The following is a 25,105-nucleotide window of genomic DNA, read 5'->3' as shown; positions in this document are numbered from 1 at the left end:
TCAGGGGGCCCGTATCACTCAAACTGCACATGCCCCATACCATTTCAGAGCCTTTCCCAGCTTGAACAGTCTTCTGCTGACAAGCAGGGTCCATGGATTTACGAGGTAGTGTCCATACCCGTACACGTCCATCTGCTCAATACAATTTGAAACGAGACTCATCCAACCAAGCAACATGTTTCCATTTATCAACAGTCCAATGTCAGTGCTGATGGGTCCACGCAATGCGTAAAGCTCTGTGTCATGCAGTCATCAAGGATACACTAGTGGGCCTTCGACTCCAGAAGCCCGTATTGATGATGCTTCGTTGAATGGTTCACATGCTGACATTTGATGATGGCCCAGCATAGACATCTGCAGCAATTTGCGGAAAAGGGTTGCATTACTGTCATACTGAATGATTCTTTTCTATCGTTGTCCGTCCCATTCTTGCAGGATCTTTTTCCGGCCACAGCGAGGTCAGAGATTTTATGTTTTACCAGATTCCTGATTTTCACGATGCACTCGTGAAATGCTCATATGGCAAAATCGCCACTTCATCCCTACCTTGAAGGCACTGTGTCCCATCACTCATGCGCTGACTACAACACCACATTCAAACTCACTCAAATCTTGATAACCTGCCACTGTGGCAACAGTAACCGATCCAACAACTGCACCAGGCACTTGTTGTCTTATATAGGAGCTTCTGGTCACAGTTTGGGAACCTCTTCCATAAAGTCATAACTTTTCTTTGTTTTGCATTTTCACAACAGTAATACCATATCTAAGAGTAAATTATTAATAAGCAAATTTCCAGAAAAGAAACATATTTTAGTGATAATTTTTTAGGACAAATCGAAACCCTGTTCCTTACTTACACACATGTACGAGGCGTGTTTTTTAAGTAAGGTCCATTTGAACGTAAGTACACAACGAAAAGTTATTTCAAGAAAGTAAATTTATTTTCAGAAAGTACGTACTTAACTATTTTTCAACATAGTTGCAGAGTTTGTCAAAACATGTATCATACTTCTCACACAATTTTAAAATACCCTCTTCATAAAAACTTGCCTTCTGCACTGATAACCAAGAGATTACTGCCGTTTTCATGTCGTCGTCATCGTTGTAAAGGTTGCCACTGACGTGTTGTTTGAGGAGGAGGAACAGATGGTAATCACTAGGCACAAGATCAGGACTGTAAGGTGGGTGGTCTGAAACTTTCCAGACAAAACTCTCCAATAAACTGCGGGTCTGACCTGCAGTGAGAGATCTGTGTTTGCCATGGAGAAGTACAATTCCCTTTGTCAGCATGCCGCGTCTTTTGTTTTAAATCGCTCTGCATAGCTCTCTCAGGGTTTGGCAGTGTGGTTCTGCATTGATAGTGGTTCCTCACTGCATGAAGTCGACCAACAAAACACCATGCCTATCCCAAAACACCGACACCATGTTTTTCACAGGGACATAGTCTGTTTGGCCTTCACCTTTACAGGTTCTTTGCTTCGATTCAGGCGTGATATGTGAAACCCATGTTTCATCTCCAGTTATGATCTGACTCAAGGAGCTGTCACCTTCTTCGTGACGAGTCAAGAACTTCATCGCACACTCAAATCTTTGGTTTTTGTGGTCCTCTATTAGAAGTTTCCAGACCCAACGGGAACACTGTTTCCTAAAGTTTAAGTAGTTCAGAAACAATGTTGTAAAGCACAGATCTCTAATGTCAGGAAACTCATTTGAGAGACATGTTATTGTGAAGCGCCTGTTCTCACGAATTCTCGGTTCAACTGAAGCCACCAAATCGCCTGTAATCAAAGAAGGGCGACCAGAGCGATCCTCATAGTGGATGTTGTCAAGGCCATCTTTCAATTCTCGTACCCACTTACGCACTTTGCTTTCACTCATAACAGTATCACCGTACACTTCGAAAATCTGTCAATGAATTTCTGCAGCACACATGGTGGGCAACTTGATAGTCTTAAACATTTTGAAAGCACATAAAAGAATTGTACAGGTTAGCTACAGAACTGAAACTGAGCACAGTTGTTTCTGAGGCATGCAGGTACACGACACACATGCTCGTTGTGGTACGAGCACGAACTACTAGTGTCTACAACAAAACGGACCTTACTTTAAAAAAATGCGCCTCGTAATTAGGACACTCTTAAGTAACATGCTTAACTTTGAAAATCGCGTGATGCCATAAGTATGTGGCTAATTAAATTACATTTTGTTCTTAGACTTTTCAATTCTCAATGGGAATAAGTGTGCTAGGAGTGAAGGTGCAAGTAATCACAAATACGATGTATTTCGAAGGGCAAAGGACAGAATTTAAACAATGCATTTTTCAGCTGATTCACTATGTCTAGAGAATAATGTCAGTTACTTACATCGGTCTCTTCGTTGTCATCCATTTCTCCCATATCTGCAAGGCTGCTACCAATACCACCACTGCCACCTGAGGCTGAAGACGCCAGTGCTCCAGAGCTATTGCTGCCACCTGCACCAGCTTTTTCCTTCTCCTTCTCTCTCTCCTTCTCACGGTCCTTGTCCCGCTCCTTTTCAGAGCGGTCACGGTCTCGGTCCCGGTCCCGACGTTCGCTGCCTCCACGCTCCCGTTCCCTGTCTTTGCGGTCCTCACCACCACGTTCCTTCCGCTCGCTGCGTTTTTCTCGGTCACGCTCCTTCTCTCGTTTCCTCTCCTCCTTCAGTGCCCGGACGTGCTCACGAAACCAATCCTCTCGCACAGATCCAGATTCTACTGCTTTGTAGCGTGGGTCACTATCCAGGCGCTTCTTCACATCCGGCCAGCGTGCATGTCTGTCAACCAGCTCTGGATGCTCCCGCAGCAATGCCATGAAGTCCCGCTTCACCTGTACACCATCATAACACCAATCAGTCTGGAGGCACACGACAACTATAAATAATAAAACGCAGGCTTGCATTTGCTCCAAACCTCCACTTCTGCCAAGATGGCCCCCTCACTACAGCTGACTCTGTAGTGCTATGCAGGTAACAATACAGTACTGTTTAGGTATTTGATTTGAAAATAGTACCACTAAAACATAAACAACACCAAGTGCACAAAGTTGCTGAAATATAAAAATGCATCTTCAAATCACTTTTATGAACTCTTATTTACATGACTGCAGCAAACCTCAAAAAGAAGTGTACTATTCGTCATTTCAAACATATGTATCAGATGTTTTATCCAAAAAGGTAAGACTCAGAGTATAGTGACACCAATCATGTAACTTTTCACCTATGTGTTAATTTCTGGATACACAAAGTAGAGCAATCATATTTGTTTCAGTACTTAGAATTACTGTTTTATGTTAGGAATACACAGCTTGCAGTTTAAGAAAAATACTACTCAAGTGGAAGGCATATATTTGACAAAGGCTCTTAACACAATAGAAAATAGAATTCACCCATAATTGAAAATGTTTTCAAAAATCTAAATTGAAGAACATTGTTGATCACAGAAATATTATTTTCTTACATAATGGTGAAGCTAAGCTGCATAGAGCTTCCTGTATTGCTTAGCAACCCCTTGACAAATTATATAAAACTGTGTCTATTGATGTCCATGACGAAAGCTACATAAAATCTGTGTAACAATTCAAAACCACAAAAAGAGAAACATTTTTGTGTGATCTTACTGCCAGCACAGTGCCAGTTTAAATATGATAGCAGGAAGGTTGCACTGAAAAACAACAGTGTCAGTATCTATGGCTTTCATTTTATGGGCACACTTGATAATTTGTTTTCAATGTAGAGTGAAACATTACTTCTGCTACTAATAACAAAATTCAGCATGAAAGTAATGTGCAGTAAGGCTACGAACAGAACATATCAGTTTAACTGTTCAGCTGTAAGACCTTTGTACTATATCATTACGTAAAATTCTTTAACATTTCTTTTCTTGTTGGGCTACCTGCAGTACTAGCCAACGAACACCTACAATGTAGCTCAGGCTTTTAGTAGCAAACCAATTTTTCACTACCACTTCTCACATACTTCTGATACTGTTTTCATACAAAATCATATAATACTGCCTAATGTAGAATAGCTTTGTTTTGTGAGTATAGGGAGTAAGTTTACATGACCATGTTTTTCAGCCCATACCTATTCCTATTCCTAATAATACTTTCTTTTCTCCCGAATTTTCAATAATACCATGAAGCATATCTACTTTGAGAGATATATGAACAATCATGAACAGGATGCTTGGAAAGAATTGCTTGCAAATAAATATTGTACAAATAAGATGTGCCATGTAGCAACTAAAAAGAAATAAAGTGAATGGTGGAAGTCAGGAAACCAATATGGAGAATTTCAAAACAAGGAAAGATAAACAGAAAGATGCAGAATCTTAAGAAAAGAAGGAAAGAAATGATACAAAAAGCTGTTGAGCATACCAAATAGGGCAGCAAGAGAATCAAGGGAAAACGAAGTAAAATATGCTTATCTGAATGAGACATAGGAAAACAATGTTAAGAAAGTAACACTTCAAAATGATACTATGAAAGATTGGAAAATAAATCCTAATAATCATAAACATGGAATTAAACTGAGAAGATTAAGAAATAATTTTTTTTGAGAAGGAGAAGTGACAAAATACTGGTAATAGAAAAAAAAGAATTATTGCAGACCAAATACCGATAAAAAATCCAATGCAGCATATTCTTATGTATTATTTTATTTCTCAAACACACACACACACACACACACACACACACACACACACATTCCTTTTATGCTTCACAGAGATAACATACTTTTTATATGATTATAAATTACAAAATCTGTTTACTTCTTGCACTGTAATGACTGCACTTCTGATTTTTTTGTTTATTGCTCTATGTCTACCCCTGAAAATACTGGATGGAAGTTTTATTTTCCTTTTTGTCTTTCAATTATTTCTTTTGATCAAGATATTCGCTTCCTAGAAATCTGTCTGGAAGTTCCTGGTTTCATGATATTCACTATCCAAAACTCCTCATATATTTCAATGCTAATTTTCCACTAGTCTGAATCATCTTTTTCACCTAATTTCAGCTTCTGGCATGACCATAAGCCTTATTCCTTCAACAGAGACAATTTAGTTGTCTGTTTTCTACTGTTTTTGGGTTTAAGTAAATTATTTGTTGCCAGAGGCTACTGAAAGATGCCTCCAATCACGTTCACCACAGTCTTGACAAACATTGTACATTTTTTTTATCTGATAACCCATTTAGTGCTCTTTATTAAATGATTACACAATGAAGCATTACTTTTTTAAAATATTTGTATGCACTTACTCCATTCACCATTTTATTGATATGGAAGACTTAAAAGACCAGTTCATATGCAACAATGTTCCATATACAAGGACATTTTTGTAAAAGTGGCTGCCAGTGTTTGAGACATGAATATTTGACTGTAGTTATATACTCACACAGTCACTTACTGGGTTTTAAAAGCATGCATTACAACATCTTTCAAATGCGAAACAAATTATATATTTTCCTTCTGTAGAGCCAGAAATTTTTTATGTCAATCTAATGAATAATAAACGCAACGAAATCAGTGTAACACTTCACAAATTTCGCATTTGTAATGAAAAATAACTTGCAGATTGAGTAATATGACATAAGCAATATAGTCTTAAATATGGGCCTTTAAAGTCTAGTGTAAATGCTGTAATGTTTAGTAAATGGTGTCTAAATGGATATAAACTGCTTTGCCATATTTGCACATACAGCTCAAGGAAAATTTACATCTACAACATCAAATACATCATACTACTGGAACAAATTTTTAACGTTTTACGATGGTCTCAAAAATAAAAAAGGGAAAATAGTGTTGGAACAGTAAAACTGGGGCAGATACAGAGGTACCGTTTGATCAATTACAAATTAATAACTGAAAGGGCATGAGGGATTGTGCAACTAGAGCACAGAAATGCAACATTTTATAAATGTGTAAATTAGCATGCAGGATCATAAAAAAATTATTTTATGTCAAGAAAGCATAAATGTGTTGTTAATAACAACACTTTTCAACAATTTTAACAGTCACAAACTTCCAAATCATAAAATAAATCCTGACACAATAACTATCAATCTAACAGATCAAACATTGACAGTGTACCTGTTACCAAACTGAATTACTTATACAAGTGATAAAAAATTTCATGAATTATGCTTTTTTTTTTAACATGTATACAGAAAACATGTATACCGAATTATTAATGTTACCTAAAACACATCCTAACAAATCAAACAATGAAAACTCCAGGTAGGAATATCAACAATTTAGGACAAGGCAGATAGCTACTTACTGTAAAGATGATACGTTACGTAGCACACAGAAACAATTAAAGAACACTCCCACACAAACTTTCGATCACAGCCTTTGTTAGAAAAACACACACACCATTCATTCACACAAGCAAGCACACCTTACACATGACACCCAACCCTAGTAGCTCTAGCCAGAGCTGCCAGTCGTGTCCACTAAGTGTACTTGTTTGTGGGAAAGAAAGGTAGGTGTGTGTGTGTGTGTGTGTGTGTGTGTGTGTGTTTTCAATGAAGACTGTGGCCAAAAGTTTATATGCAACTATGTTTTAATTGTGCCTGTCTGCAACTTAATGTATCACCTTCATGGTAAGTAGTACTCTGTATTTTTCTACATTGTTGACAACCTAACAAATGTTAGCAATCAACAAAATCATTTTTAATTTGTATTATTTACTACCTAAACAATTTTTATTTTCTCCCCTTGAAATAAAGTAACTTCTGGAGAATGTTATTTCCCAGCTCTCAAAGCAAATAAGAACTACTGGGAGAGAGAGAGAGTATGATAAACACACACAGCAACAGCAGTAAGTGCTAGTATTAACTTTCCACAATATGTAACTAATCCAATAATTAAAGTAATTATCATGAATTATTAGGTATTACTAGGGACAGGAAAATTTTGTTTAAACAATAACACGTCTAACAACATGATATCAGCAGTTTTAAATGTAACAGCAATCAATCTGCGATTTTTAGTGGCATAATGTGAAATTGGCAGTTGTTAACTATGTCGCGGAAAATAGCACCAGCCTCTGTTATCGGATATCTGAGGATATCAGTGACAACTAATACATACTTAATGTTGAAATTAGATAATGACTTTCTCAGAACTAATTACAGTTTATAACTAGTTTAAACTAACAGTTCATTTTCCACATTAGGAAATGAGACGAGAGGTGTTCTGTGTCCACTTGCTACCAAACTCCATGATTAAACAATACGAAGTGCAATAGCATTTTGGCAATCATAGTTCAATGCTGTGTTTCATTACCACTAATGTATATTTTTGTAATGAAAGTAATATTACTGAACGTGTAAATATAATTCCAATCTAAGTTTCAATATGATGAAAAATTTCAGCATTTGTCTCGTGGGTAAAAGCACAACAAATTTTACATTTCACAGCACAAATTCAGCTTGTAATGTGAGCTTAGAACATTATTATTTAATATAACTGTAACTGTTTGGATATTGTTTTCAAGGTCATTGGAAGAGTTCCTACACTCAGAGGAAACACTATACAACTATTCATCAAGTCTTCATTCATGCCAATGCACATTTTTTGGTCTTGTAGCTGTTTCACACGGATGTTCAAATTTTGCAATTTGTTGTGTGCTGTTGATACTTTCCCCAAAATTCCCAAAAAATCCTAAGAGAGGACAAATTCTGTCTCTACTCACTACATCAAAATTTCAGTGATTAATACATATGCTAAAATAATTCAAGACTGAAAATTCCAAAGCATGCAGTGCCTGCTGAAGACTAGACACTGGAATTTAAAACCAGGAGGTTTTATGCTCCTGATGAATTTTTTAACTACTGCAATAGCAGAATTGAATAGGGGAGTAAGGACACTATTTTGAAATGTGTCAACTACAAAACAATGATTTTCAGCAGTAAATGAACAAATACATTAAAAATGATGAATATTTTGTTAATGTTATAAATATAGTTTCTACATCTACATCTACATCCGTACTCCGCAAGCCACCTGACGGTGTGTGGCGGAGGGTACCCTGAGTACCTCTATCGGTTCTCCCTTCTATTCCAGTCTCGTATTGTACGTGGAAAGAAGGATTGTCGGTATGCTTCTGTGTGGGCTCTAATCTCTCTGATTTTATCCTCATGGTCTCTTCGCGAGATATACGTAGGAGGGAGCAATATACTGCTTGACTCTTCGCTGAAGGTATGTTCTCGAAACTTCAACAAAAGCCCGTACCGAGCTACTGAGCGTCTCTCCTGCAGAGTCTTCCACTGGAGTTTATCTATCATCTCCGTAACGCTTTCGCAATTACTAAATGATCCTGTAACGAAGCGCGCTGCTCTCCGTTGGATCTTCTCTATCTCTTCTATCAACCCTACCTGGTGCGGATCCCACACTGCTGAGCAGTATTCAAGCATTGGGCGAACAAGCGTACTGTAACCTACTTCCTTTGTTGTCGGATTGCATTTCCTTAGGATTCTTCCAATGAATCTCAGTCTGGCATCTGCTTTACCGACGATCAACTTTATATGATCATTCCATTTTAAATCACTCCTAATGCGTACTCCCAGATAATTTATGGAATTAACTGCTTCCAGTTGCTGACCTGCTATTTTGTAGCTAAATGATAAGGGACCTATCTTTCTATGTATTCGCATCACATTACACTTCGCTACATTGAGATTCAATTGCCATTCCGTGCACCATGCGTCAATTCGCTGCAGATCCTCCTGCATTTCAGTACAATTTTCCATTGTTGCAACCTCTCGATACACCACAGCATCATCTGCAAAAAGCCTCAGTGAACTTCCGATGTCATGTTATTATAAGTTAAAACTTAATATTTAATGATGTAATAGATTTTGCTGCAGTACAGAATCGAATATGTTTAAAAATCAGATAACTAATAGAATAAATTTTTCCTGTTAGGTGCTGATAACATTCCATGTGTAAATACAAAGTGGAACAGTACTGCGACTTCAACACAATACCGACACGAAAAACAATATATTGGAGCAGCTAGCAGAATAAGGAACTACATTCACTGAGAACCGTTGAAATTTTGAGTATTCTTTAACAATATTATATACAACAGTGCATTCCTGAACGTCAGGAAGAGGAAACATTTGTATTTTCGGTTTCTTAAGACGCATAACGAGGTGCAAAATTTTTTCCTCTTCCAGTTTTAACATGCTGGAACGCTTGGCTCTCCACAGCAACTTATGTAGTAGAATGTTTTGATGCAATTAATGAATTTATCTGCAATTTTGGCATGTGGGAGTTTTGTAGTGTCCAGTAACTTAATATGACTGACTTCAAAATATCCTGCTTCCCGTGGATTACATTCAACGTAAAAACAATTTGACAAATGTTTCAGTATTAGGGGCAAAGGCATTTTTAGTGATGAAACAAATAAGATTTTAAAGAAGATAAAGTGTAAATCAAACCATGGAAACTCCAGATAGGAATATCACAATGTAGGAAAAGATACATTGTCACTCACTGTAAAGGAGGCACATTAAGTTGCAGAAAGGCACAATAAACACACACTTATACAAAGCTTTTTGTGACAGCCTTCATCAGTAAGAGAGAAACATACACCAGTCATCTACATAAGCAAGCACACATCATGCATTTGACTGCCAACTCTGGCAGTTCGGGCTAGAATGCAATTATCACATGGGATGGAAGTAGTAATCTGGTTGGAGTGGGGAAGGGATTGTAGTGAACAGGTGGGGGGGGGGGGGGGGGGGAGAGAGAGAGAAATGCTGTCTGTGCTTTCTAGTTGCTGCACACTTGGTCACGTGTTCATGGGGTGTGCTTGCTTGTGTGTATGAACAGTGTTTTTTTCTCTTTTGCTGACAAAGGCTGTGGCCAAAAGCTCTGTGAAAGTGTCTTTTAATTGTGCTTGTCTATGACTTAATGTGTCTTCTTTATTGTAGGTTGTAATATATCTTTTCCTACATTGTTGATAAAGAGGTAAGTGCTTCATGCAGAAGTTAAGATGGGTTGAAGTGTACTGGGTTGCATCTGCAGACGAAGCTGTCAACTCTCGTGGCCACAGAGCCAAACAAATCAGTCTTCAAAATCTTAGATTCACATTTTAAGGACAATAAGTTTGAAACCCATTTATGTGGACATGGCAAGCACCTTATAGTTTGTACCTGGGACGACTGGTCACATCAGAGTTGATAACCTCAAATGGTGTGTAAAACTTTCAGAATTTTATTGCAAAGCAAATGTTAATTCACTCAGGAAATGTTAACAGTCAATGTCTGCAGACAAAAGGAGTTGATAATTGGCAGTTTGCAGCTGTGGCACTAAATGCTTTTAGGATTCCGTGTTCCAATGTAGGCAGTTAGGGGCTATTTTCCTTTCTGACAGCAAAATCTCACAGAAGATAACAAAGAAATCGTGACAATGCAGGGTTTCCTGACAATGTCTTTTTTTTTCTTTAATCATCAACTCTAACATAAATATTTTCTCCCACTCCTTTTTTCTTCTCAAATTAATGTAATGTAAATAAATGTTATGTATGCAGTATAATAAATACAGTATAAATGATATGTATAGTTTCATTTTCGATGTAGCGCTGAAAAATGGTTAAGTATGATGAAAATAAATAACTAAAAAGGGAAACAAGCAGGCACTAAATAACTCAGAGAAATACCAAAATTTGCAAAAAACACCAAAATTGGTCATAAAATAATTTTTTTCCTGTCCCTAGTTATTACCCCTGGAAAAAAGTCAAGAAAAGCTAATAATAATTTTATGATAATGAAATACAATAAAACACTACATTACATCAAGCCCTACTATCAGCTACTTACAATTTTTTAAACTTCAGTATGAATTTAAACTGAAATAATGTGCATTTAAACAGCAAAATTCTTCAACTTTTTTTTTCATTCTGGGTGCAAGCAAGTGCAAAAGGAATGCTGGTACCTACAACACACACTGAGATTGGATTAGATTAAAAAGGAACTGTTGCATATGAAATGGTCTCAAAATTTTTGTCACCTTCCAGTTGAGTAGAAAATTACTGCCAGTAAACTAACTGCATGGGCTTTACACACAAAACATTAAAATTCTATAAATAAATACCACCTCTGAATGCTGTCACCAGTGCAGGATATTCAATATACTTCATTGTTTAAATTGACACAGCTTTTGTTTTTAACCAATAATGTGTAATATTGTGTTCAGTCAAAATGCCCCACTCACTCACTTGCACTATGATTGAAAGGTTCATAAATTAATTTCATCTTTAAATTTTAATGTACTTAGTCATACACTAAACATTTATTTAAAGAAATTGGAAACCATTTTACTTGACTAACAACTGGGGTTATACTCCCAATGTGTAATCTAATTTAAATAAATCTTGTATCTTAAAAGAGAAACTTGCAGTGTTAATATTAAGGAAATCTGAATTACATGGGAATGAGTTGCTACCTTACTGGAGTTTAAGATACAATTGCGTTTTAAACTAAATACTACAAGTGCACAGAGGTGCTATGAAAGTTTATACATAATTAAAAATGCATGCAACTGTCACAAGGGAACCACTGTGAATTAGCATACAAATTTGTTTCTAAAGTACAGTAATCTGCCCTTGAATGTGTCATTAAACAATGGAAAATTGTGGTCAGTTATCAGTTCCTTAACACAACTGAAAAGCGTCTCATGTCTACATAGGTGAAGACATTTCCATGACTTGTTTCCTAGTACAGAACATTCTACAAAATTGTAAAGAACAATGCTTATTCATGGTACCAGGCATCCATTAAGGGTGAAAAACAATGGAGGCTACTTTAAATCACAGATGGATTGGTAACACTAAAGCACAAAACTACAATGAAAAAATTATGAATTTTACAGGATTCAGGAGAAAAGGAATTGTTGGGGTCTACTTGATGAGACAATCCAAAAGCAATTTGTCTGAATTAATGATAGAAAATATTTCCTTTCCTAGTAAGGAACATACTTTAAAAAACAACTGTTTTTGGTAAACAGTTGTTATAGAAAAAGTTTTAAAAAATACACCAATACACACTTGTTTATGTACACAAATCATCATCAAAGTAATTAATTTTATTGATGCTTAATTTTTCCTAATTTTCATTTGAAAGTAAGTTATTTTAAAGGATTTGACAAAATTCAATAGCAACTCTCAGTGATATTTGCAATCTGGAAATACATTCCAAAGGCATACTTTGTAGCATATCCTATAAATGCCCCCCCCCCCCCCCCCCAACTCTCTCTCTCTCTCTCTCTCTCTCTCTCTCTCTCTCTCTCTCCCTCCCTGCTGATGTGAAAAAGGAAGTAGAGAAAACTGGTTAAAAATGGGAACTAAATAAGCTAGACTGGTGTGCAAAACATAAAAAATTTTCACATGGTATGTTCACTGACATGTAACCTGGCTCGATGAAACCTGGACCATATATAGAAAAAAATGGCTACCATTTAGTACAGAAGGTAAGTGAAGGAAACATGCAATGACACTAATGTAAATTATACTTTTACTCAAAGACAATAAATACACTGAAGGTAATGCAATTTATGATGGACCCGTGGACATTACAAATGGCAGGACATGTTTCTTAATATGGTGTGATCACCATAGACAGTCACGCATGCTCTGCAACATGCTTCCATACTGGCCACAAGGTTTGTAACGAGTTCTTGCGATAGACCGTTCCATTTCTCTGTAGAAGCTAGTGACAACTGCTGGATCTCGTTGGCGCACATGGACTTGCTGCAATACATCTCCCCAACACATTCCATATGTGCTTGATGTGATTTAAGTCAGGGAAACAGGCAGGCCAAACCATTCCTTGAATATCCTCTCATGCTAAGATCTGCTCCACCTGCTGTGTTTAATGCCGTCACCCACTGTCATCAATAAAGTCAGGGCCAAATGCACCCCTAAAATGACACACAATGGTAAGGAGTACAGTATCAAAATAAAATTGACCAGTGTGTGTATCGTGTACAAAGACTTTGAGGTCTGTATGCCTATGCAACATTATGTCTCCCCACACCATAACACCTCCATTACCAAAATACTTGTGTTCAACTATACTGGACATATCCTCATTTGGCAAGAGATGGGAACAAATAATGCACCCAGGAATATTGTTGAACATTCTGAAACCAAAAAATTGTGTGTCTCCACAACAAAAAGCAGCTAGAAATGACCAGTTGTTAATAGTGGCATTCACATAAAAAGGCAGGTGGTGGGGCAATCGCTGAGCAAAGGAGCTATATGCCATGTAAGGCTACTGCCAATATCATCATTCTGCCACACCTGCCTGTGGGAAATACACCAGGATGTGTGTAGGACATTGGACATCAATTTTTGTATTAGTTTAGGTATAGTGGGATTACTGAGCCACTATGGTGTTCATTTGGGGTGGTCAAGTAAATACAACGGGCATTATTTTAAGAGGCAACAATGATAGTTTTTCAAGCATATAATCTCTGCTGGGCAGAAGCAGTGGCCAGCTGAAGCATTTATCACTTCATTGTCAATTACCAGGATCAGCAAGGGCTGGAGCACGAGACACGTGAAAGACACAGAGCGCACTGGTGCTGCTGTACAGCATTCTCCACCTCTCTGCTGCCTCCTCCTTACCTTCACTCTACTATAGTGGAAAGTTCACAAATGAAGCAGTTGGATTCAAAGAGAGGTGGCTCAGGTGCCTGGCCTTTAATCCTCTTATCGATGACTTCCACATAAATGATATGCTTGCAGGCATGCCATATATAACTCACTATGTTAGACTGACAGATTATGTGGGATGCAGTTTAAAATGGCAAGCTATACTACAAGAAAACCATGCATGAATTTGATTTCAGTTTCGGTGCAGTGACCTACACGATAGTTACGTTCTTTGATCTCTTCACGTTTGTTCACAGTGATCTCTTTTGGTAGAACACACATTCTGAATGTACCAGCTTGACACACTGTTCATCTTAGTCCCAGTGACAATGCTTTGTAGCCGAGCTGGCAGAGCAGAAGATTGTGTTATTAACAACCATGTCAATAACAATCAAACTTGATTTCAAAACCACACTTTACAGTTTCCTAGTGTGTAAATACGTTATAAGCTGGTGGCTGCAAACACCAGACACAGCATATTTCATCAAATGGACAGCAAAGTAACAATTTCCCATCTGGGATACAATGAGAGAAATTAAGTACACAATTGGCAGTCATGATTAAATTTTTTTCCAAAAATTCATTAATTACCTATTTGTCATTATTAACGTATGCCAACAGTAAGAACTAAAATAAGCTTTTGACATTGAAACACATTGATGGCGAACAAAAAAGGGGACTTTAACAAATTTTACTTATCCACTTTCAGTTGTTTTTTTTTAATTTGTTACTTCTTATTTATTTACTGTTAAGTCCAGCACATACAAATGATATCAGTGTGTTCAATAAACCATCAATATTCTCCCATTCGTTTCCTAACTGATCTATAAAGGCAAATTCCTCTCACTGACAGTATCTTAGAATCTGTACACTGATTTTTTCTTAAATAGCTTGTTATTCTCAGGACAGATACTTGCAATTGTTTCTGCCAGGTATCGAATCGAGGCTGCCACAGGATTTGTGAATAGTACTGAAAACTGAAATTCATGGTAGGCAATAATTGTCTGTGCCTATTTTAAATGTTGTTTCACATACTGAACTGATTTCCCAAATTATTTCAATTTAGAGCTTTTTTGTTTGTTTATAGTCAATTCAGACAGGTGACAACACAATTTCACAAAGCAATCCATGTTCAAAGCAGCTAGGAATTTATTCTGTATGTCACTGATGGGACACTCTTGATATTAACATACTCCTAGTCAGATTCAGCCACCACTTAAGATACCAGTTCGTTCCTACAGTTACGTTTACGTAATTCTATATGAATGTTCGGGCAACGAAGTAGTGTTACGGTTAAAAACACCAGGAATTTGGAACAAACTGTGCCCAATGAACTTAACTCAGCTTGGTAAACCAAAGCACCACCTCTTATTTAATGGTGAGATTGCTATCATTGCATCTAAACTTCATTTCTGATTATCAATAACCCCCTTATACTAGTTACAAAAATCAGAACAAAACTCCTTTCTTCCACTCGGTATCTGCCCACACCACATCAGGGCAGGTCACATTCAGCAGTGTGGGAGATTTTCAGATTGACTCTGGGAACAGATCAGCTGTGGAAATCTACTAGCGTAGGTGACACTTATCGTCATCAAAGGAAATGTTCGGCAACTCTAGCACTGTCTACTGATTATTTGGTATGAGACAGAATTGGTTACATTCACATAATATTCTCTAGCCGACTCAATGAAATATTCTAAATAACTGAGACTTCATACGCAACACTGAAAATTTAATATTTCAATATATGATATCTTTCATTTTATGGGCTACCTGCCTTCATCACCATTACAGCAATGGGAGTAAGTTCACAGAAGCGCCATTAGGTCTACCAAATTAAGGCTAATTTGAGATTTCAACATAGTATCACAGAAAACCAGTATATTGTAAATCATATTATTTTTCTTTTTCTTTAACTGAGCAACATATGGACAGAAATTCAATGCATAAATGAAACCAGAGGAAAGCCTCTGTGTTCCTACCACTGCTGTTCTATAAACTGAATGCCATGCTCCTTACAGATGTCACACTAACAATGTGGAACGGATCTAACATCAGAAGCTGTTTTCATGGAATTCCTAGATTGTCATCAGTTTTAACATACCTGTCACCAGTACTGACACCCTCATATTTATAGCCAGCTTAATGCCACCTGTAGTATGATAAATCATACAACTTCATATTATCATGGACAAAGATTGGAGATAATCATAGGAAACCCAGATATGTACTGTACCTACGACTCTCTACACGGAAAGTTGTGACATCCATCTGACTACTGAGACCACCACTGAATGTCATCCTATTTAGTTACCTTGGGATGCAGCTTTTAATAAAGACCCAATTTTTTTTCCCTACTAACTTCTTACAATGCATCTGGAATACAGGAATTACTAGTCCTGTGTAATATTTCTCTTTCAAATTGCACCAAAATAAACAGATGAACTACGATTTTATAATCCATTAGCATCAATGTTATACTGGGTTAACTCAGGCCACGATTATCATTGGCCAATTTTTATGCTGTTAAGTGCACCAAGAATACTACATTCCCAAAATGAATTTTCAGTCTGCAGCAGAGTGTGCATTTATCTGAAACTTCCTGGCAGCTTAAAACTGTGTGCTGGACTTGGATTGAAACCTAGGATCTTTGTTTTGAGGACAAGTGCTCTAGGTACTGAGTTTTGCAATCACAACTAAGTGTTCCCTCATAGCCCTACCACCTCCAGTGCCTCTTCTCCTACCTTCCAAACCTTGCAGTTCTCCTGCACACCTTATGGGCAGTGAGGGTGGGTCTTGAATGTTGCTTGGAAAATTCTGTTGGTGGAGCATTTGCCGGCAAACAGCAAAGGTCCCAGGTTCAAGACAAGGTATGGCACATAGTTTTAATCAAACTGGATGTTGCCTGACTCACCAAATGATGGCAGCTCCTGTTTTTCATCCGTTTTTACCATCAACTACATATTTCTACATTTTCTAGCATGCGTCTGACAACTTCATCTAAAATATATCAATTCATATCAAACAAAAGTAGGTATATTAGAGAAATAACCAGCTGTCTGTGTTTCATTCATCCCTTTCAAGGATAATGAAAACGCTTTATACGAGTGTGAAAGTGAGAGAATCATTGAATGTCAGCACTAGCAAAGTTTTATTATCGTTCATGTAACTTTGTAATGAAACTGTATTGCAGATGGAATAAGTGCACCAGTCTAACAATCCTGTAGACTACACAGCTCCACATGCTGCTAACATGGCGGGTAAATGTCTATTACGGCACAAAGGTCAACCAGCATGCTACAGAGAAACACTTTTTCCAAGTAATATGTCAACTGCTGTGAACTAAACAGGCTTGGGCATCCAATAAAATGACAGCACTCAGTAGTATTAAAATGATATTGCTGCCAAATGAACATTTCTAATAGGTCACACTTTCTTTTGCAATGGATTGGTGACCTCAACATTTCTTGGGAGATATGTCTGAGTAACAACATAACCACTGAACCATCAGGTAGAAAAACAAGACACTGAGGTGTGGATGGAATGTGGGCACATTGTTAAGACATTGTTTTCATAGCATTAATCCATGTGGAAGGCACCCTTCCTCTGAGGTGTTACAAATACTTCCTCTGATATCACACCTTCACATGTATACAATAATTGCCTTCTCTGAGGAGGACAGAATTTTTCAATAAGTTAATAATGCCTCATCACATGGCAAATGGCAGGAAGTCTTTTGAAGAATATCCTAGGCTCAAAATTCCCCAGTTCTAAACCAAAATAAATATACACAGAACGACATTATTCATTACCCCACATTCAAAAATTGTGTGTACACTATAGTGTCTGTGGCTTTAGATACCATTACTTTCACATGGTGTACACATGGAAGAGGGAAAAAAAAAAAAAAAAAACGTATTTCCTGGTTAAAAACACACTTCTCCCAGATGCAAATACACTTTTTCCATGTTAAGTGACAGTATACTTTTCCTCGGAACTGTAAAACTTATCAGTCCTTTGAATGGTTATGGTTTTATACACTGGCACAGAATTTCCCGACACTTTAGAAAATGAAACTCACGGAAAAAAAACAAAATTTTGGAAAGGTACCTGATGTGCAGTAATACGTACACTGCATATTTTCATATAAATTTGAATTCCACCAAACACCGCATTTTACTTTCCGAAGCACTGAAATTGAGATTGCAATGCACTTTTGTAAGCCAGTCACAGCACGTCACGTGATCTCGCCAGCTTATGACAGCGGCTATTCAGAGAATACGACACGTGATGTAGTCAGCCAATAGCAACATCACTGTTAAGTAATGCAAACACACAAATACGAAAAATTAATGCTTTAAATTAATATTCAGTGTTGCAAAAAAGAAAGAAAAGAAATGTTTCACATACAATATTGGTCTCCAAGATTAATAAACTGCGAGAGAAGCTAAGCTTTCACATATGATGTTTATCTTTTTTGAGTGTCTTATGCTTTAAGATACATCACATAAATGTGCCAGTAAAATTTTTAACAACGGCATTAATGTCTTATCTCCTGGGCTCAAAATTATTGTAAATGGTCATCCTCAAAGAGTTGATTTTTAAACGAGAGTCAAACACACTGTTATTTAAGAAATTCATCGTACATTCTCACACATAGTTCATCTTGCGTAAAAGGAAATTTACTTTGAAGGTAACGCTTTTCAAACAACCATTCGCAGTATTTTTCCACGACCTATTTAATAGGTTTGTTTCAGCAGTTGCCAGAGAGTGCTACCAGTTTCGGCATTACATTGATGTCGTCTTCAGGCCCCACTCGTCATAGTCGTAAAATCGTTATACACGGAAGGAGCCATATAACTGGATCCATGAATCAATCATCCTGCAACAGCGCTTGGTGGCTGATATATAAAACATATGTTCAAAGAAATGTAAGAAATGTTATTTGGTCTTGAGTGCGCCAAAGTGCACTGCCATGCCTCTTCAACATGCAATTCTTCTATCGCATGTTACTGTATTTGGCTCTGTGTAATATTTTTTAATGGATGCTATCCAACTATATTCAGGACAGTGGAAATTAAATGTCCTGTGGTGCCTCTACTGCTCCTAGTTGGCCTGTTTGACACCCTGCCCCTCTTTTTTTGTAAGAACCCCCTTCACAATTAATAGTAGATGGGATCATTTGAAACAGGGAGAACAAGAATTCTTTAGAAAATTTGCATTCTTTATTATCTATTAGCTAATAACCTGCTGTTTTGTGTGACATGAAATTAAATATAAGACACACAAAACCAGTAAAGGCAAGAGAGAAACAAGACAGTACACATTTCTTTAATTAAGTCCTAGCATCTTCTGTCTCTAATCTTACTACAGCTTTACATGGCATGCTTTCCTTTATGGGAAAGAAATCTATTACCCCAACAAAGACCATCAAATGTTTTCCTGCATGAAAAAACGAATTGTCACCGTCTAATACTGAAAAGGCCGTAAAACATATAGTATCCAAAATTGGTGTGGTTTCTCGACCTGATTACGTGTATTTTCTCACTGTCTGCTACATAAAATGAAACAGGCCTGCCTAATATTGCAGCAATTTTAACACAGACCCAAAAAACAAGACTGTTTTGGCACAAATGGTCATTTTTATATCACAACATAATATAATTCACGAAGTGCAAATATCAGATGCCTATCAGGTCTACTACAACCAAAATGTTTTATATTAGGCTGCAGTTTCACATTTCATTCACGCACTCTGGCTTCTGAAGCATGAGCTTGAAAAGTGGTAGCACAAAATTTTTATATAAATTTGGAATCTTCATATTCATCCATAATTTGTGCGATATGTCTCAGTTTCTTCTCCACCCTCATTCTAACAAACGATCTTCTCATCACTAATTCTGTTAACTATTCCCGCCAGTGTCAAAACTTACTCTCCGGTTAAATTCACTAACCCTGCCACCATCACCGGTTTTGTTACCCTGCATTTATCATCCAGTTAGGTGTTATTACGTGTTCATACAACGCATTTCCCATGCTACTCCCAGAACCACTTTAGCAGCTGCTAGCCGGGGCCAGTGCAACTGGCCCTTACCAGTGTAGCAGTCTGGCCAAACGTTTTCTGTCAAAATTTCCTTTCCTTGGATACGCTGAGAAGATAATATGTAATATTTCTTATCTATTATTCCTATTAGTCATTTACTTCTACTCTGGTAGTCTTAATCTCCAGAGTTTACTAGTAATTATAAAAATGCTGATAATTCACGAATCGACAACCACATTGGCAGTCACCCGTTTGGCTTTATTCTGCTCAGCTCGTAGAGCCCCATCCCCTTTTGTCTGCATTGAAGTTCATTTCAAGATGCCACAGGGACTCCCCTGGCAGAGGCATCACGTATACTGCGCATGCACTCAAAAATCAACTTACGATTCATTCAGAAATCAACATAAAATTTGTTCAAAAACCATCAGGGATGCGTTTCAAAATCATATGAATAATTGATAAACCAACGTGTGCTGAATGCTAGTCACTTAGTTAAACAAGGTCTCGCGAATATGTATTTGGCGCCCCCCCCCCCCCCCTTTCCCTATCAAATTGCCGCCCAGGGCAAATATCCCCCACTGTCCCCTAGATCTGGGCCTGTTGCCCATGCATGAATCTGGCAGCTTAGGTGCGTCAGTAAAATTTTTATGGGTAGCATCTTGCTGTTATTGCTTATACAGCTAACTGCCACACTTATGTAGCCAGAAACAGGAGAAGATACTACTCATATGTGACTCTACAGTGCATGCACATGAGCTCGCTCACAACTGCTCAAATGAATCTAATGTAAGCAGTTGAGGCGTCATGTTCATTGGAGGCAGGTTGTTGTTATGAAGCATTGCATAATCTTTCTAATGCCTTTGACAATTTGTATAAGCTTGTATAAGCACCGTGTTTTGTTGCTGTATATGGTGCATTTCCTTTGCAACTTAAGGTTTATTTTCGTTCTCTCTCTCTCTCTCTTTCACATTTTATTGCTCCAGTATTATTCTGTAATAGCGAGATACAGTAATATCCTTTGTTCGTGTATTGGTTCTTACCAGTTAAGGTTACAAAAATTTAACTGAAAACTAAAACAATAAAAAAATTCCTGGGTTTCTCCCAGATCAAAAATTCCTGGTTTTTTTCCAGAAACCCCTGGTTGTCCTGAGTTGTAAACACCCTGTTTCAATAATGGAAAGTGGTAGTATTGATGGACAATACAGTGAATTAATATCTTCTATTCATTTGTTGTTTCCATTTCCAAATGGAAATAACATTCAGCAGAACACCTGGAAGCAAATCGTTAATTTCGTCAAAATAACCTGAGATATCAGACTGGAGTGAATTTTGCTGCATTTTTAAAACTGAAAATTAATTCATAAATCACGTAGGTAACAAATGCAATTTCTTAATCTCAAGAATGCAAAACACTAAGATTAACATCAAGTTCTGCAGGGAACATTGTTTGTTTTCAAACAACTTTCTACATTATGGTAGAAGTTGCAATAGTTTGTAGGCATGTCAACTGGCACCAATTACTATGACCTGAACCACAAGTGTTGGAGCACTTACCACAAAATGAGATGGCTGATAATGTGACAACTCTTGACACGGCCATCCCAAAAATCTGGACCCATCTCTAGCAGGTAATGTGGATTATATGAGCATAGAAACAAAGAATGTCTTATGTTTGAATTGTAATGGCTTCAACAGTTTTAAAAACGACTTCTCATTTTGTTTTCATTTAGTTCCCTTTTTTCATTTCTCTTGTTACTCCGACTTGTAACTGTAATAATCATTTCTTTTAAAATCGAAAATAGCACTAAGATGTATGAAAGTGAGCTCTTTAAACACATACGTCCCACACCATTTTTATAGTATCTATAGTATTCTCCTCTTCATTTCTCTGAACTCTTGCAGTCTTTTATGTTTTGAGGCACTAGCACATCATCACAACAATTGAAGTTTATATCTATACATTCTCAGACATGAAAATCTCTGAGGTAGCAATCAATCTTTTCCTCGTGAGATGATCTGCTAGTTGAAAGAATTTGCCCACTTGCCAACAAAAACCATTTGTATGGATAGAAGACTATTTAATGAGTTAATTTTTTGCTCCACTCCACCAGAAGTACACTGTTTTAAATAGTGTGCGCTAATGACACAAAATACGCTTTCTTACAATATAATGTTCTGTCACTAAAGTAAAGGGGGGAAAATATTTACAGTGTTCTCTCTAATCGCCTAGCTTACAAAATTAAGTAATTACTTATTAAGTAATATCTGAAAAAAATGCAGGAAGAGTTTAGGTATATAAGTTAATGTTCTTAACATTATTGAAATACATGATGATGGGAACTGGGACACTATAAAATCCACTTCAATGTACACACAAATCACCACCTTTCAATATCTGTGAGAAGTAAAGCAATCCCAGCATGAAAGCTAAACATTATAACAAACTGCACTCAATATACACCCTAACAAGCAAGTTTCATGCAGATGCCAAATGAGGATGCCTGGTACCAGAGAACAAACAAAGTTTGACTCCTACTGTCACCTAGTACGGTGCCTGTTACAACTGAACTGGTGACCTTCATTCAGCAGTGGCAACTGGCACAGAAGATTATTTTCTGACCAAAATGTAAGAACTGAATACAAATGTATGAATGAATCAAACAATGAATAACACGTGTGTGTTCATAAGACTTAGTACCATGGCAGTAGTATCAAGTGAGCGAGAAGAAGCTGTTTCTAGGCCGAGGCGGGGGAGAGACACTGGAATTCGCTGCACCTGCATGCGGGTCTCACGTGCGTGTGTGCATCCTTCTGCCTTTCTGTGTTCAGCTCGTCTCGCTCGTGCTCTTTACTACATAGACATTCCTCATTAGTGACAGCACTGTCACCATTAATTGAGTACAGTGCACCCGGGGAAGGAAGGAGCACAGCAGGCACTTCAGTTTGCAGAGGTAGTGATTTACCAGTGGAGATAAATCTGCCAACACTGATGGGGATTACCTCCATTGGCTGTACCCTGCTGGTTAGCTGAAACACACTACTTTGCTCCTACCTTCTGCAAAAAATAACTACACTGACAGCTGAAATAAGGACTGCAGTTAACAGTCTTCTTTATGCAATGTAAAAAGATAAATAAAATTGGAAACTAGAATTCATATTTCAATAATTACATATTCCTAGTATGAAGAATATTTTTAGCCTTTTCCAAACTGCCAGTTTCATTACACTATTCTCTAAAATAAATACTGACTGACTGCACAATAATTTCAGCATCTGAAAATTTCAAAAAAGAAATAAAATACACACCATGTTTAAGTCAATGTGTCTAATATCTTTAACCCTCAAAACTGCTTCTTCATGCAACGTGTAGGATTTGGTGGCTGTCGTTAAACTTTAAAATTCTCACAACTGCTCCTACTTATTATTAATCCACAATCTCCTAATAATATTTTTGGTGCTTTAGTGAAAACTTTAGAGGCTCGATTACACGATATGGTTCCTTTTAATTATACATTTTACTGTTGCTTGTTATTCTCAATTTTCATTCCTTGGCATGGATGTGACCTCTCTCTTAATATTTCATTGCAATAATTTGGAAAACTTAGCCCACTTCAAAGAACATATTCTATTGCCCTTAAACTGATTTTTTAAACAAAATATATCGCCATCATTTTCCCCAATTTCCATATTTATGATGCCAATGTTAATCGTAACAACGACTATACACTTGGTTAGTTCCAAGTGTATTACAGTAATTACTTTTACTGGATCTTCTTTATTCAGGAACTACAGTTATGTGCCAGGACTGAGATACTATTTGAAGAATATCGTACTGTTGCACTGCATTACTTTAAGTCTACCTTAAAATATGAAAGAACTGAGATCACCTAGCCAACTGTGGGCTGCCACTGGCTACTTACATGAATGACATCAAGGAATTAAGAGCATCTGTTGCCTGTTTTCTCAGAGCTTTAATAGCAAACTCAGATTACTGATCTAATACTGAGCTGAAATAAATGAATGAGAAGTGAGATAAAACATAAGAAATTCTTCTCTATGATTACTGAGAACTTAGATTATATCCAAATGAAGTCTGACAGTTATGATTCAACATACTGTGAAATATATTCCATGCAACTTTTGATTCTTGCATTTTAGAACAACCTAATCAGCACAATATTCCGGCATAATCTTTCAAATGGAAAATAATTAACACATACAAAATATAATTTAAAAAGAAAAGCAGCAAGTTTCATTACTGCAATACACATTATCTAAAACATTTGTCAAATTTCAATGTGTCAGAAAATAGAGCAGACAATCACCTGTCCCACAATTAATAATAATTCAAAGCCACAAATTCACTGAAATTCAGAATGAAAAAACAGTGATCATGAGACAGGTGACAGACTACTGAAGCAAATTCGGACTAGTTGATAAAACTTATCATCTTGGGCTGACACTAGGATATGGTTACAGTTAACATCCACACAAGAACTAAACTTTTAAAGCTGTACATGACACCACGTAAATGTAAACTTTTAAAATGCTGGACATGAACTGCTGATAGGCACATACCAATATTACATTGTACTTTACTGTATTGTACTGTACTGTACTGCATTCTGTAAGCTGTTTTAAACTGTGTGGTGTCATGTATGAAAACAAATATTGATAATCTGTAAGACAAAAAGTTTGAACATAAGTTTAAAATGTATCAATTTATATCACACAATATATAAACCAGTGAGTTGCAATTGTTCATAGCAGTGCGCTGTAAGCTGTTTCTTATTACACTTGTCTCTAAAGTGACTTTAAGTGGAAAATTATAGCAAAATAAAATAGTGTGGCAGTGATTTACAAAATGAGCTTCTGTATGTTTGGATGCTTGAAAATTAGTTTCTTATTTTGAATGGAGTGATTTTTTATTCCCTTCACTATCCATTTAAGAAACTAAACATATTTTCTTCTAGAGTACAGACTAAAATGACAAATGCTGTCTCACTTCTATTAATTTAGGTTTAAGGAGCACACACTCAACAATGCTAAACTCATTTTGCAATGTTCACTGATAAATAACGATTGTACCAAAACAAAACCGGAATGAGCAGTGCTGCTATGTCTAAAGGAGCCATCCATTTACCACATGACTCAATGTATATGAGAAGGCTTTTAAATAATCACTGACGTAAGGATATTATATTTTCTTGATGGAACTGTTCTAAAAACTCTAACTTCTGTAACAAAATATTACATCACATATACAAAACCTAACCGTGTTACTATTTCAGTTATGGAACAATTCACAAGTAAAAAATAATGTGTAAATTATAATGATACCAAAAGTGCAGAATTTAATACTTTAATTATGT

General features: G+C 36.9%; 1 protein-coding gene across 1 annotated transcript in view; it reads right to left on the bottom strand.

Moving 5' to 3' along the window:
* Window positions 1–25,105, bottom strand: part of LOC126334901 (transcription elongation regulator 1) — a 236,362-nt gene that overhangs the window by 50,420 nt on the left and 160,837 nt on the right. Inside the window, exon 15 of the mRNA XM_049997613.1 lies at window positions 2,367–2,849. Within this exon, the coding sequence (XP_049853570.1) occupies window positions 2,367–2,849 (483 nt within the window). The remainder of the gene's footprint in view (window positions 1–2,366; window positions 2,850–25,105) is intronic.

The sequence above is a fragment of the Schistocerca gregaria genome, chromosome 1 (assembly GCF_023897955.1).
Source record: "Schistocerca gregaria isolate iqSchGreg1 chromosome 1, iqSchGreg1.2, whole genome shotgun sequence".
Lineage (NCBI taxonomy): Eukaryota > Metazoa > Arthropoda > Insecta > Orthoptera > Acrididae > Schistocerca > Schistocerca gregaria.
This window is presented reverse-complemented; position numbering and strand designations above follow the sequence as displayed.